Consider the following 12,345-nt stretch of genomic DNA (forward strand, 5'->3'; position numbering starts at 1 on the left):
TTAATATTTTAAAAGGGTAAAATGTTGAGCATATGTCTGAAATTCACCATTCTGGGATTTTTATATTTGTGCCTTAATATTTTGTATTACATGTAACTAGTAGAACTATAATAAACAATCAAGACCGTTAAGCTGCATTATCATTTTTATTCGTTACAAATTTACAGTCTGTTTTGGATACAGATCTGTGTCACAGAGGCTGTTTCCCTGATAACAGCAGCTTTCTACACCTCTCCAATTTTGTGATCTGGTATCTTTCGAAAAATGCTGCTATTATATCTAAAACACCTCACTAAAAATGCCTCAAAACCCTAAAGAGTCAGGAGAGCAATGTAAATTAAGATTTAGAGAAGAACCAGAAGCACTGAGAAGTACCTCAGATTTTTCTTCGTATACCTAACTGCCATTTTAGATAAAGGAAGACTACACAGCTTATTAACAAGGACTTTAAGCATAAAAAAGACACCGGGAATACAAGGTAAAACAGTGGTTGGTCTTGTTGACAACTGTGTGGACACCTGTCACAGGTCAAACTACCGGCCAAACCTGTCATGACTAGCAGGGAGCTATGAAGAGGAGTATGGTCTGGTTTCATTTGGCTGAGCAAAGATTTTGGAAATAAACAATACAGAAAGAACAGCATATAACCCAAAGCTGCATTGAAAAGGAAGGTATCTGGCTGAGAGACAGGGTTTCTAGCTCTTCAGAATGGAAACCTGGACATTTGATGTTTTTTCGGGGTGGGAAAAGGTCTATGTAGAGTTCTTCCACTAACAAGGGAAGATTAGAGTGAGCATGCATTGCTGGTGACATCTGCCAGGTCTGAAAACATAGAAGGTTTTACAGGCCAGTGTGCCCAGGTAAGGTTATGCCAGATGGGCAGAACCACCTTTGTATTACACATTAGAGAGATTACAAAAGGCATTCCTCCTGGGCTTTTCTGTGTAGTAGTGACTGTTAGGAAACAGACAAGACCACTGTCCTCACGTTCATCTAAGACATTGCAGGAGTGCTACTGTTGGAAGAATTAATATATTATTATGCCATGGTTTAACTCCAGCCAGAACAAAGCACAACGCAGCCGCTCACTTGCTCCCCTTCCCCCGTGGTGGGATTGAAGAAGAATTGGAAAAAGGTAAAACTTGTGGGTTAAGAACAGTTTAAAAATTGAAATAAAGTAAAACTTAACACTAATACTACTAGGTGTAATGAAAAGGGAGATAACAAAGAGAAAAAGAAACAAAATTCAAGAAAAAAACCCCAAGTGATGGACAATACAATTGCTCAAAACCCACTGACTAAGATGCTCACCTCAGCCCCAAGCAGCCATCAGCCCTCCCTGGCCAACTCCCCCCAGTTCATACTGAGCATGACATCATATGGTATGGAATATCCCTTTGGCCAGTTTGTGTTAGCTGTCCCAGCTGTGTTCCCTCCCAACCTCTTGTGCTCCTCCAGCCTTCTCACTGGCAGGGAATGAGAAGTTGAAAAGACCTTGATCAGGGTCAGCACTATTTAGCAACCACTAAAAACATCACTGCGTTATCAACATTATTCTCATACTACATCCAAAACACAGCACTGTACTAGCTACTAGGAAGGAAATTAACTCTATCCGAGCCAAACCCAGGACATATTAATGTATTAGTTTGGTAAAAAAGCATTCCCAAACCAGTACTGGTCCTCAAGTTTCACTGGGACAGAAGCAAGTTCTTTCATCCTGAAACTGTATCAATCCTGTCAGATTAGAATTTAGCAACCTTTGGATGTGGAAGTTTCTTCCTCAATGCCCTTTTAGAACCTATTCCAGATGATTTGGCTCACAGTCTGTACTACTGACTGCCAGTATGACAGTCCCTTAGTTCACATAATGCCATGAACTTGCTCCCACTGCTGATACTTAAGGCAATTCTGAACACTCAAGGGGTGGAAAGTGTTGCATCATCCTTACTGGGCAACACTCAGAAGTGAAGTTAATAGAGTCTTTATGCCTGATGTTGCCTGACTAGGTGTCAGGTCTCTGCCTCTGACTATCAGTACTGTAGCGCAAAGGCGACTAACGAGTGGAAACCTGAATCTGCAATCGTGCTATTCATACAGTCCATGGGACTGTTTCAGAGAAATTCTCAGCTGAAAAACCTATGGTTACAGGTGCGCTACAACTGATGCCTTCTGTTGCTGCACTTTCAAAAACTCTTCTCAAGAAATAAACCTTGCTTTCATGGACTCTTCCAAAAGAAGCAATTTGAGCTCTGTCCTTTACCTAAAATTGAAGGGAAGGAACAGCAAACATTTCAGAGACATACCGCTTCTTAAAGGGGAAGCACAGACATTGCACATTGTAACCTCACTTACAAGGTCTCAGACTACGGCTTTTTAATAGCTTTATATGGAATCATGGTGGCAACTCTTCCCCTCCACACACCCCTCAACATCAATTTTTTCACATCTAGGGCTTACTATGTACTGACAGGACATGAATGGAATCCAGTAATTCCCTAAAGTTAGCTGTTACTGATGTGCTTTGCTAATACGGTATGCTGTCATGTAATGCCTTACATATATCTATAGAAGTAGTTGAGTATATGTTACCCTCTAGTAACTTAGGTGACCATTGCTCAGAAGGCTTTCCTAACAGTATGCCAAATTCTTCATGTTTGTGTCTTGACTACTTTTCACTAACAGCCATCCATGGTATGCAAGTTCTTCCACTTACACAGTTTTCAGTCTATTCTGTATTCTTTATGACTGTCAGAAAAAGGATAGTCACACTAGTGACCACACTAGATCAGGAATCAGTTGTCCAGCTCCAAGTGTAATGAGATATCCCCCTTCTAAAATAGCATGAAGATTTTCTTTCATGCACATTTCCTGGCTCTTTTGTGGTCCACAGCATATTTCAGGAAAAGCCTGCCTGAGGAAACAAACTAAAAACAGCAACAGAGAAACTGCTACAGAAAACTACTGGAAGGCATTAAAAATTAAACAGCTTCTTAAAGAGCTCTCAGACTTAATAGCAAAACCTATTAAATTTGTTTATACTGTTTTCATTTGTAACAATTCAATTTCAGGCAACTTTGCTTGGTTGTTGGTTAGGAGTTCAAAGTGAAAATGACATTTTTTTCCCCACTATTTATACCCATTAACACTTTTCCCATCTCAAACACTTGACAGGATTGAGGAGGGGGGAGGGAAGGGCAGAGATGACCGCTATGGTTTAAAGTGGTGGTTATAAGACCCAGATGAGTTCAGACTGCAGCAGGCATGCTCCAAAAAGAGAGCTCTCATACAGAGCTCTTTGAACGGATACTGTCGTTGGCAACCACATCAACAGCCTCTAAGCACAACAGCCTCAACCATTATTCTTACACTGTTCCTACCACAGTCTCTCGGATAAACAGATGCCATCCTAAGATGCTCGATGTCAAATGTGAAACTTCAGTGAGTCTCAGATGTTATCCAAAAAATCAACACAGTAAGCGTATGGAGCGTGCTTATGGGAAAATATTAGTCTTCGCCTCACATGCCCCAAATAATCCATTTGCTCACTAGTTTTATTTTCCAAACAGGTTTAAAGGCATAATGCAGCAGCTCTAGAGTGAAAGAAGGAATGTATGAGAATGGAAATTTACTTTCACAGTATATTATGGAACACATACAAACATCTTTGCTCAAATGAATGGAAGCTCTACGTTTCATACGTGTAATGCCTCAAAAGTCAACAGAGTTACACATGTGAAACTGAAAAGTGAGTATGTATTCATTCACTAAAGACATTTACAGCCTTGTACTTTTGAATCTTTTGTCAACAATAAGGGCTCACATACTGTAACACAATCTTGTTTCTGAAAATTCAGTGACGAACAAATATACTTTGTGATAACATACCTTGAAGTTGCAATTTCCACTTTGGTTCTTGCCATGGCAGCTGCTCGCTGTGCACCCTCTATTGCTCTATCCACCTTTTCTCTAGTTTTTGTGTTTCGTATTGGTATAAGTTGCTTTCTTATTCCACGGACTAAAACATTATTTTTGTATTTTCCCTCTTCTTTGGTGCCATCTGGAAACATGGTACATCCATATCCATGCCTCCTGTTATTTAGCCATTCTCCTTCATATTTCATACCATTTGAACGCTCACTAATACCAAAACCACTGCGCTTGTCATTCTTCCATTCACCCATATAGGTTTCCGTAGTGGTGGCATCAACATGGTCTTCCATGGGGGAATAATCACAGTCACCATCTCCAAAACTAATTGTAGAGTTGGCATCACTAGAACTAATTCTGCTCATAGCAGCATCACTCCTAACAGAGCTCCGTTTGCTAGATATCGATGATCTAGATTCAGATTTTCTAAGTTTTATACTACCAAGAAGTGATCCTCTTCTGAATAAGCCTCCTTTTTTCTTAATGCCCATTGCCTCTGCATCACTGTGGAAATTGAGCACAAAACCTCCTCTTGTTCCGGCTGGACTGTCTGAAGTGGCATCATGCAGAACAGTGCCGTTGCTCTGCTCACTTCGAAGTGAAGCAAGAGATGTTCGGAGGGGTGAACGGATCACAGTTGCCATGCCATAGGGTACACTCTGACGTACACCATAGCCATGTCGCATCCCTCCTGTCCATTGCCCCTGGTATGTACCTTTTAAAGTAATAAGAAGAAATTAAATTTAGGAAGCAGACTTAGACTTACTATACTTGTAAAAGACCTAGCATGCTACATCCAGTACACTACAAGGCAATGCTATGTTGTCAGCTCTGGTTTTGGTAAGAAGAAACGCAGAAAAATCACAGCACATGACATAGTAGATAAAATACTTCTGTTACTTGTTTTTCATACAAGTTATTTTTCTGCCTAGCAAATCCTTGTTTTCCCAGCTGACGTAATTTATTTTGTCAACTAAGATACAGTAGCTATCATCGCAAGCATTTTTTGAATAGATCTGTCCAGAGGGAAAAAAAAAAAAAAAAAAAAAAATCAAGATAACCTTCTAAAGCAGGACTCCCTATTTTTTAAGGTTGTCAAATGAGGAGGTGGTCAGCAGAAGCAGAACCATACTGCATATGGTCAGCTGGAGAGGAAGACAAGGATGGAGGGGGGGGAGGGAGCAGGACACTCATAGCTCTTTCCTCCAGCTGCTCAGAGAAAGAGCAAGGAGTAGTAGTAAAAGTCCTGTTATTCTGGGTTTAAGGTGACTACAGACCTCTCCATGTCATGACATATTTGACAAAACGCTAAATTGCCCTGTCTTGAGATGGGGCTCTGGATCCACTGCTATAAATCTCTATTGTAAAATTAAAACAGTTTAAAGGCTTGCATGTACTTGAACAGAAGAGCAAAACCTTGGTAAATCTTACTCTTTACGAACTCTTGATACCAACACTTTCTGGCATTCCTGGTATCATAAAAATGGCACTGTATTCTGCACCATGTTGTGACAGAAAGATCAGAAACATGAATCCTTTAGCACTTTTTTTCCCCCTTTCATTTGTTTTGCAGTACATAAGAAACAGAGACTTGCACAGCATTCTGCCATAAACACATTTCACTGCTGCAATCACAACTATTTTGTAAATGACCAATACAAGGAACAACATGGTATTTGATATGAGAAGTCATGATATTTATGCAAAGCTGCATTTGAGCCAACATCCAGCATTATCAGATTACTACTGCAGACTTGTATTCATAGAATCAGAGAAGTTTGGGCTGGAAGAGATCTTAAAGACTATCTCATTCCAAACCCCCTGCCATGGGCAGGGACACCTTCCACTAGATCAGGTTCCTCAAAGCCTCATCCAACCTGGCCTTGAACACTCTTGAAAGGCATTTTCATTTTGACAGGATACATACTCTAGTGTCCCGTCTTCGAAAGTCATTTGTACCGAAAATTCCAAAGAAGTTCCAAAGAACAGTGCCAGGAACCCCACAAATACAAGGTAATGCGCTTTCTAAGGTCATTTCACTCTAATTCCCATTAAACTGCTTTAAGCTTCTCAAAATGAAGTCTCTCACACACCTAGTGCTGCTTTTTTTTTTATTTAAAAAAATAAAAGCTATTTTGAGTCTGGATATTCTTACAGAGGGATGAATAAGCATCTTTAAAATACTTTGATTTTGATCTGCTTTAATTAGAGCACTTATTAAAAACTATTCTTCAGAGAACGAAATATCAAATGTCAAATTCAATGCTTGACTTCATTTTTGTGAAAATATTTGTGAAATGCCTGCAGTTTCAGATGTAGGTCAAAGCTTCATTTGCTTTGAGATTTGATCTCCTTTGTATAAGCATACTACTTTGATCATGTACATGCCAATTATCTATCAATTACTGCTTTACTATATTACCTCTTCTGCTAAGTTACATTTCAATGTTAACATGCAATTAAATTTGCCAAGTCCGCTTTCTTTATTACATCAAACTAGATAGGTTCCACAACATAACTATTTTGTGTTGGTAGAAAATTCTACAAAGTGGAAGCAGGTTTTTTTTTTATAACAGATGGCTGCTGACACAAACAAACAACTTAGTTTCTTTCTCATTCTCTGTCTCCTGGATACCTACTGCTTTGCTGGTTGTAAGGGTGCTGAATCTAGAAACATGATTATTTAAAAAACTCCTCAGCATATGGAAAAGAACAAATAGAAACATGAGCACAAAGCACTGGTATGACGTATTCTGTAAATACTGCAAAAGTACAGCCACATTGCATTATTTTTCTTTATTAAACAGACATTTATTAATATTGTATGAGTATAAACGACTACATTTTGTCCATAATTATATCTGAGATCCCCCTGGTATTGCAATGATATGCTGGAGCTAAGAATCTGACTACATATACCTACAGCTACGTACAACAACGTGTCTAACATTCTGCACCAGTTAATTTAATTTAGAAATAATGAATCCAATACTAATTTTGATTATACCCCAATATCATATTAGAGTAGCAACTTGTAATTACGGCTCTTTATGTTGCTATTTGAGTGTCAGACTAAAAGCAGAATCCACTTATTTCAGTATGGAATTTTATGAGAGTACAAAAGGGCAGCCTTTTTTCTTACTAATATCTGGGTTTAATTAATAAAAATGGAAAACTCAAAACCAATTAATTCATTTAAGACTCATATTTTTCACTACTCTGTAGAAAGAAGTGGAAGTGGTCACTGTTGCCCATAAAGGCATTAAACCAAGGATAACTGATGTGCTGCTATTTACTCGTTTGATTTTCCTTTCTACTAGGGAAATAAAATCAATGCCAGCTTCTTTTAAAGAGAAAATAGTCAATGAGGAAATGGAAGAATCATACTGAACTGGTCCTTTGAAAGTACCCAAGATACTTAGCCAGAATTCTGTGCAGTCTTGGAGGTGACAACAATCTCTTCTATCATTACAAATCCATTAAGGGAAAGGCATCTGATACTAGTGTGCTAGAAAGTGGAGTCATTTTCCTTGACTTTTCAACCTACATTTTAAATGAGAAGTCTGGAGAGCAGTGTCCAGAATGCAGATACGAGAGACACAGTAATTTGACTGATGATATCAGACTCAACTGTAATACCTTCTTCAACAATAGAAATTTTAGGAAACTTTACATGAGCAAGTTAAGGTTTGTTAATATTACAATATAATTAAATATTACAGCAAATGACATAATATGTGATAAAAAAAGCTTTTCTCTTATGTGAAGATACAATATATGTAACATTTACCTATCGATATAGATATTATGTCTATATAAATATGAATACCAACATGCACACTGTATCCTGCTTTCCCTTATAATGCTTCACTTACACATTATCTTATATGCTGACTGTTCAGAGTTCTTGTAATGGTCACCTGTGAAATTTTAATTAACACTCTAACCACCAAGCTAATCTAAAACTGTATTTGACCATAAAACAATAGCATTTTTCAGCATTAATTTTCCAAAAGCTAAATTTGGTATCCTTTTTAACTAAAGAAATGTTCAGGCACAACTTCTACCGACCATCCACCTGGTGTTCAATTGGTTCCCTTGAAAACGTATTCATATTTTGAGTTTGGGAACTATTAGAAAGTATGTTTTCCCTCTTGTTTCTATTGGCAAATTGTTGTAAGGTATAATTTCATAACCTGTCTCTTTGGAGTTGTGCCATCCTTCCCAAAAATCCCTCAGTATAAATTACAGCTGTAAATGTTATTGCCTACTTGTGGCTAAAACTTAATACTATACTGTGTGAAAAAACTGAGAGGCTGAGGACCTACTGAACTACTCCACTTGCTCCTATAGTTTACTTAAGTCTTTTGTGGTTTAACAAATTTGTTGTTAGACCAGCATTTTTATGTGCTTTTCAGACTCAAATATTAGATAAGCATCCACGTAGAAAGAAGACTGCTTAGATACCACAAATATACTATCAATGACTGTTGCTTAGGATGCATTTGCCACTGACCTCCCTCTGTGGCATGGCAGTGCACAACCTTACAGCAAGATGCCCACTATTGCTATTGTTGGCAGGACCATAAATTGCAAACTAATTTACACATACTGAAATTCCAAATTAGGCATTATTCCCTCCATAAAATATCCTCCAGCAGGCTTGCAGATTCATACAGGTTCAACAAAATCCCGTTTAGAGGCAGCACAGAAGTCCAGACTGCCACAGGGAACAACCTGACAGGCCACCTGAAGGCCCATGGAATGAGTGAAGGATCATGGTTTATAATTCATAGTGTTTTCCTCAGAGATTTGACTGAGTGACAATTTTAAGCATTTAAACACAGCGTGACATATATTACTCATGTCGTGCAAAGTGCTGTGTGCATAAACACTGAGGAACACTGTCAGTGATTGTACTCCTTTTTGCCCTCTCAACTACATCTCCTAATGCCACCAATACATTTTAAAACAACTGAGGGGAGAAAAAAACAACAACAAAGAAAAGCAGCAAAGAGGCCTGGATTTTAGCCAATCTGAAAACAAACTGGCAATTGGCATTGTCTAAACAGTTATCTCCCTATGCTGGTATTCTCAGGTCATAATAAGGAGAGAGCTTTCCTGCAAATATTTCACAGTATGTTAAAAAAAATGTATGTAAAGCTGATTTCCTTGTAAAAACACTTTATACATTCTACTGGTGTACAAATACAGCTATTGTTAACCCGAGTATGAAAACAAAAACACATCTGCAGACATCTATGACATGCTGCTTTGCTTCATTCATAAGTACTTTCATTAAAATCAATGGGACTTCACACCCTCTGTTCACATGAACTGCAACACGTGAAAGACTGGGGCCATGGTAACAGGGTACAGTTCACAGGACTAAACATCTCACAGTGTAAACTGCATGCTTCATGCGCTGATTCACACAAAGGATTTCTTGCGCATTCTAAGTCTAAAATTCAAAAAATTTAGCTCCAAAGACCAGGATTAAATTGAGATTTTAAATATTCCACAAGAATCCTAAAGAAAAAGATAAAAGGAACTTCAGATTGAGAAAATCACTCCTGGAAGATTTACTGGAATGGCAATTTACTTTTCTGTAAAGAAAAAAAAAAATTCATCTACTCTTCAGCTTGTAATTTATTAAACAAAACAAATATAATGAACCCTGAAAAGTCTATTGTGTGGTAAAATTAAAATTCAGATCTCTTTCATGCTTTGTTTTTTGTTTTTCAGTCCCCAAACACACATCTCTGCTGTCTCTCAGCATCAGAACTTTACACACCAAGGAACAATTTTCAGACAGCTACAAAAAGGTGCCACCCAAGAGATTAAAAGGCACAAAACTAACAGTACATTTAATTTTCTGAATGAATCTTACCAAACTATCTACGTTTTGCATTTTCAGAAGGAAAAGATGACCTCAACTATAAACGTGTCTTCCTCTGCTTAATACAGAGATATCTGTTCTCTGACATGATCCTGAAAGTTTGGCCGCAAATCTCTTAACAGAATTCCTTGAAAGAACCATCAACATCATCAATCAAGAGACCTGATACATGGGTTAGTCCTTGAGTTACATCATGTGAACATTATCTCCAATTTTGGTAAATTCTATTTACTTCATATTACTGAAGTATGCTGCTCAAAGGTGCAGTGAGCAGCATTTCTGGAAAAAAAACCAAACCAACCAACCAAAAACAAACAAAAAAACAGAAAAAAAAACCAACAAAACCCAAAACTCTTTAAGCCTAAAACTGGAAGCAGTGTTTCCTGTTACAATGGCATAATCCAAGTTGAAGAACAACTCTGCAGAAGCTGCAGGTGGCACTTCCGCTGATGCCAATGACATTACAGCAGCGAAGGATGAATTACAGAAATACCAGGCTTATTTGTCCTGCAGAACGTGATACAGCGGAGTTACAACTGTAATTGCCCGCTCAAATAAGCTCCAACATTAAGTGTCCTTATGGAACCCTGACTCCTTGGCTGCTCCCAACTGGAGCAGGAGGGCAGGCTGCCCAGTCCTCTCTGCACCGGGAGCTCAGCCCTCGCAACACTCGCTGAGAAGGGTGTGAGAGGCAGGCCTGTGTGATTTTCATAATGCTTCTTGTACATGGAACACTGTGCTAGAAACTGTACTGTAATTTGATAAAACATGAGTTATTGCATGAGGGTGGACTCAGGTTTACAGCTGTGTACCCACTTACCTTCACCGTCCTGTTTACAGGTATTGAGTGTATAAAGCTACCCCTGCCAGGAATGTAGCAAGGCACAAGGACTCTCTTATTAAGTCCTCGCTGTTTCACCATGAAAACGGTGCAAAACGAGGGAGGGAAAGGGGGAAGTGGCCAGCTTGCTCCCCGGCTCGCCCGGAGACAAGCACTGCCGCCCCGGGTCTAGCTATCGCGGGCGGGAAGCCCGGCGGCCGCCTCAGCAGGGCGAAAGGAAAGCAGTGCTCAGACGGTCCCAACGCGGATTGCCACCAGATGGCCAGGAGAAAGCGCCCAGCAGGGCAGCGCAACCCGCCCGAACCGGGGCGGCCAGACCCGGGCAGCCCCTCACAGAGCGAGGCGGGGCGGGCGCCGGGCACCTGTGGCGCTCCCCGGCAGCCAGCAGGGCCCCACAGACGGCGAACTGAGGCGGGGCCGCTGAAGAACGTGCTGCCCCCCGTGAGCGCTGCCCGGGCACGGGAATGAGAGACCCCACCGCCGCTGGCGGGGGACCAGCCCGAGGGCGGCGGCCCGCTGGGGGGAAGGGCCCTGCCCACAGCGCGCGCGCCCACGCAGGCGCGCCCCCTTCCCTTCCCTCCCACCGCCCCCCGGCGCCGCCACCGCGCGCGGGGCGCCCCCCGCCGGCGCCCACCTCCGTCCCCGTAGGTCTCGACGCCGTATCCGTCCTGCAGCCCGTTGCTCCAGGTGCCCTCGTAGCGGGCCGGCGTGCTGAGGCTCTGCCGCACCCCGTAGCGCCCCTTGAAGCCGTGGGACCACTCACCGCGGTACATCCACCTGCCCTTCGTCTCCACGCCCAGCCCGTGGCGCTTGCCCTGCGCCCAGTAGCCCAGGTAGGTATTGCCGCTGGGCCAGGTGTAGCCGCCCGCCACCTCGAAGCCGTGGGACCAGGAGCCGGCGTACTCGCCCTGCCCCTTGGGCCCGGTGCAGATGCCGTGCCCGTGGGCTTTCCCATCTTCCCAGCCGCCGCAGTAGGTGCCGCCATCGTCGAAGTCGAACCGGCCGCCCGTCATCCAGGGCAGCGGGGCGAGCGCGGCGCCGCCACCGCCTCCCGCCCGCCTTTCCTTTTCCTGCCTGCCCTGCCTTCCTTTCCTTTCCTTCCCGCCCGCCGACCGACCGCCCCGCCGCTCCCCGCGACTGCGACCGCTCCGCCGGCCGCCCGCCCGCGCCCAGCCCAGCCGCAGCCCCGCGGCGGCAAGCGGTGCCCGCCCCCCGCTCCTCCCCTCCCGCCCCTCCGCTCTGCTCCCCGCCCGGCACCGCCCCCGGCCGCCCGGGCCGCCTCGGCAGGGCAGGTGCGCGCTTCGCGGACTGGGCGCGCCGCCGCGGGTGGCGTGCACTCGTCCCCTAGAAGCGACCGGCTGTGTGCGGCTGCCCCGGGGACAGCTCTGCCTCTGCCCGCCCCACCCGGGGAAAGGTCCCGTCCCCCCGGGGGCTCTCGGGGCGGGGCAAGACACGGGGGCTTGCAAGACCCGGGCTGCGACTGCCCTGCCTGGCCTTACGCGCCCCTCGCCCGTCCCTCGGGTTCCCGAGCAGGTTCCTGCCGCACCTGCTGGATCGTGCAACAAGTAGGCGAAAAGAGAGTGCCTTCAAGTGGTGCCGCTGTTTGCTTTTATTCCTTATTTTCACTTTCTCTGAGCTTTAAGACTATTTTTACGCTGCGCAGCAGGGGCCAGCT

General features: G+C 43.0%; 1 protein-coding gene across 4 annotated transcripts in view; it reads right to left on the reverse strand.

The window, feature by feature from the left end:
• The window catches only part of JPH1 (junctophilin 1), an 89,682-nt gene extending 77,864 nt beyond the window's left edge, over positions 1–11,818 (reverse strand). For 3 of the 4 annotated variants that reach the window (XM_057426230.1, XM_057426227.1, XM_057426229.1), the window contains exons 1-2: positions 11,305–11,818; positions 3,889–4,645 (exon numbers count right to left, since the gene is read on the reverse strand). In XM_057426230.1, coding sequence (XP_057282213.1) covers positions 3,889–4,645; positions 11,305–11,683 — 1,136 coding nt within the window. In that variant the 5' untranslated portion in view covers positions 11,684–11,818. The remainder of the gene's footprint in view (positions 1–3,888; positions 4,646–11,304) is intronic. The other variant, XM_057426228.1, reaches the window with a different exon arrangement.
• Between the last annotated feature and the right edge of the window lie 527 nt (positions 11,819–12,345).

Source organism: Pezoporus wallicus, unplaced genomic scaffold, assembly GCF_028554395.1.
Source record: "Pezoporus wallicus isolate ANWC-B61680 ecotype Strahan unplaced genomic scaffold, APGP_CSIRO_Pwel_v1 contig_4131, whole genome shotgun sequence".
NCBI classification, from domain to species: domain Eukaryota; kingdom Metazoa; phylum Chordata; class Aves; order Psittaciformes; family Psittacidae; genus Pezoporus; species Pezoporus wallicus.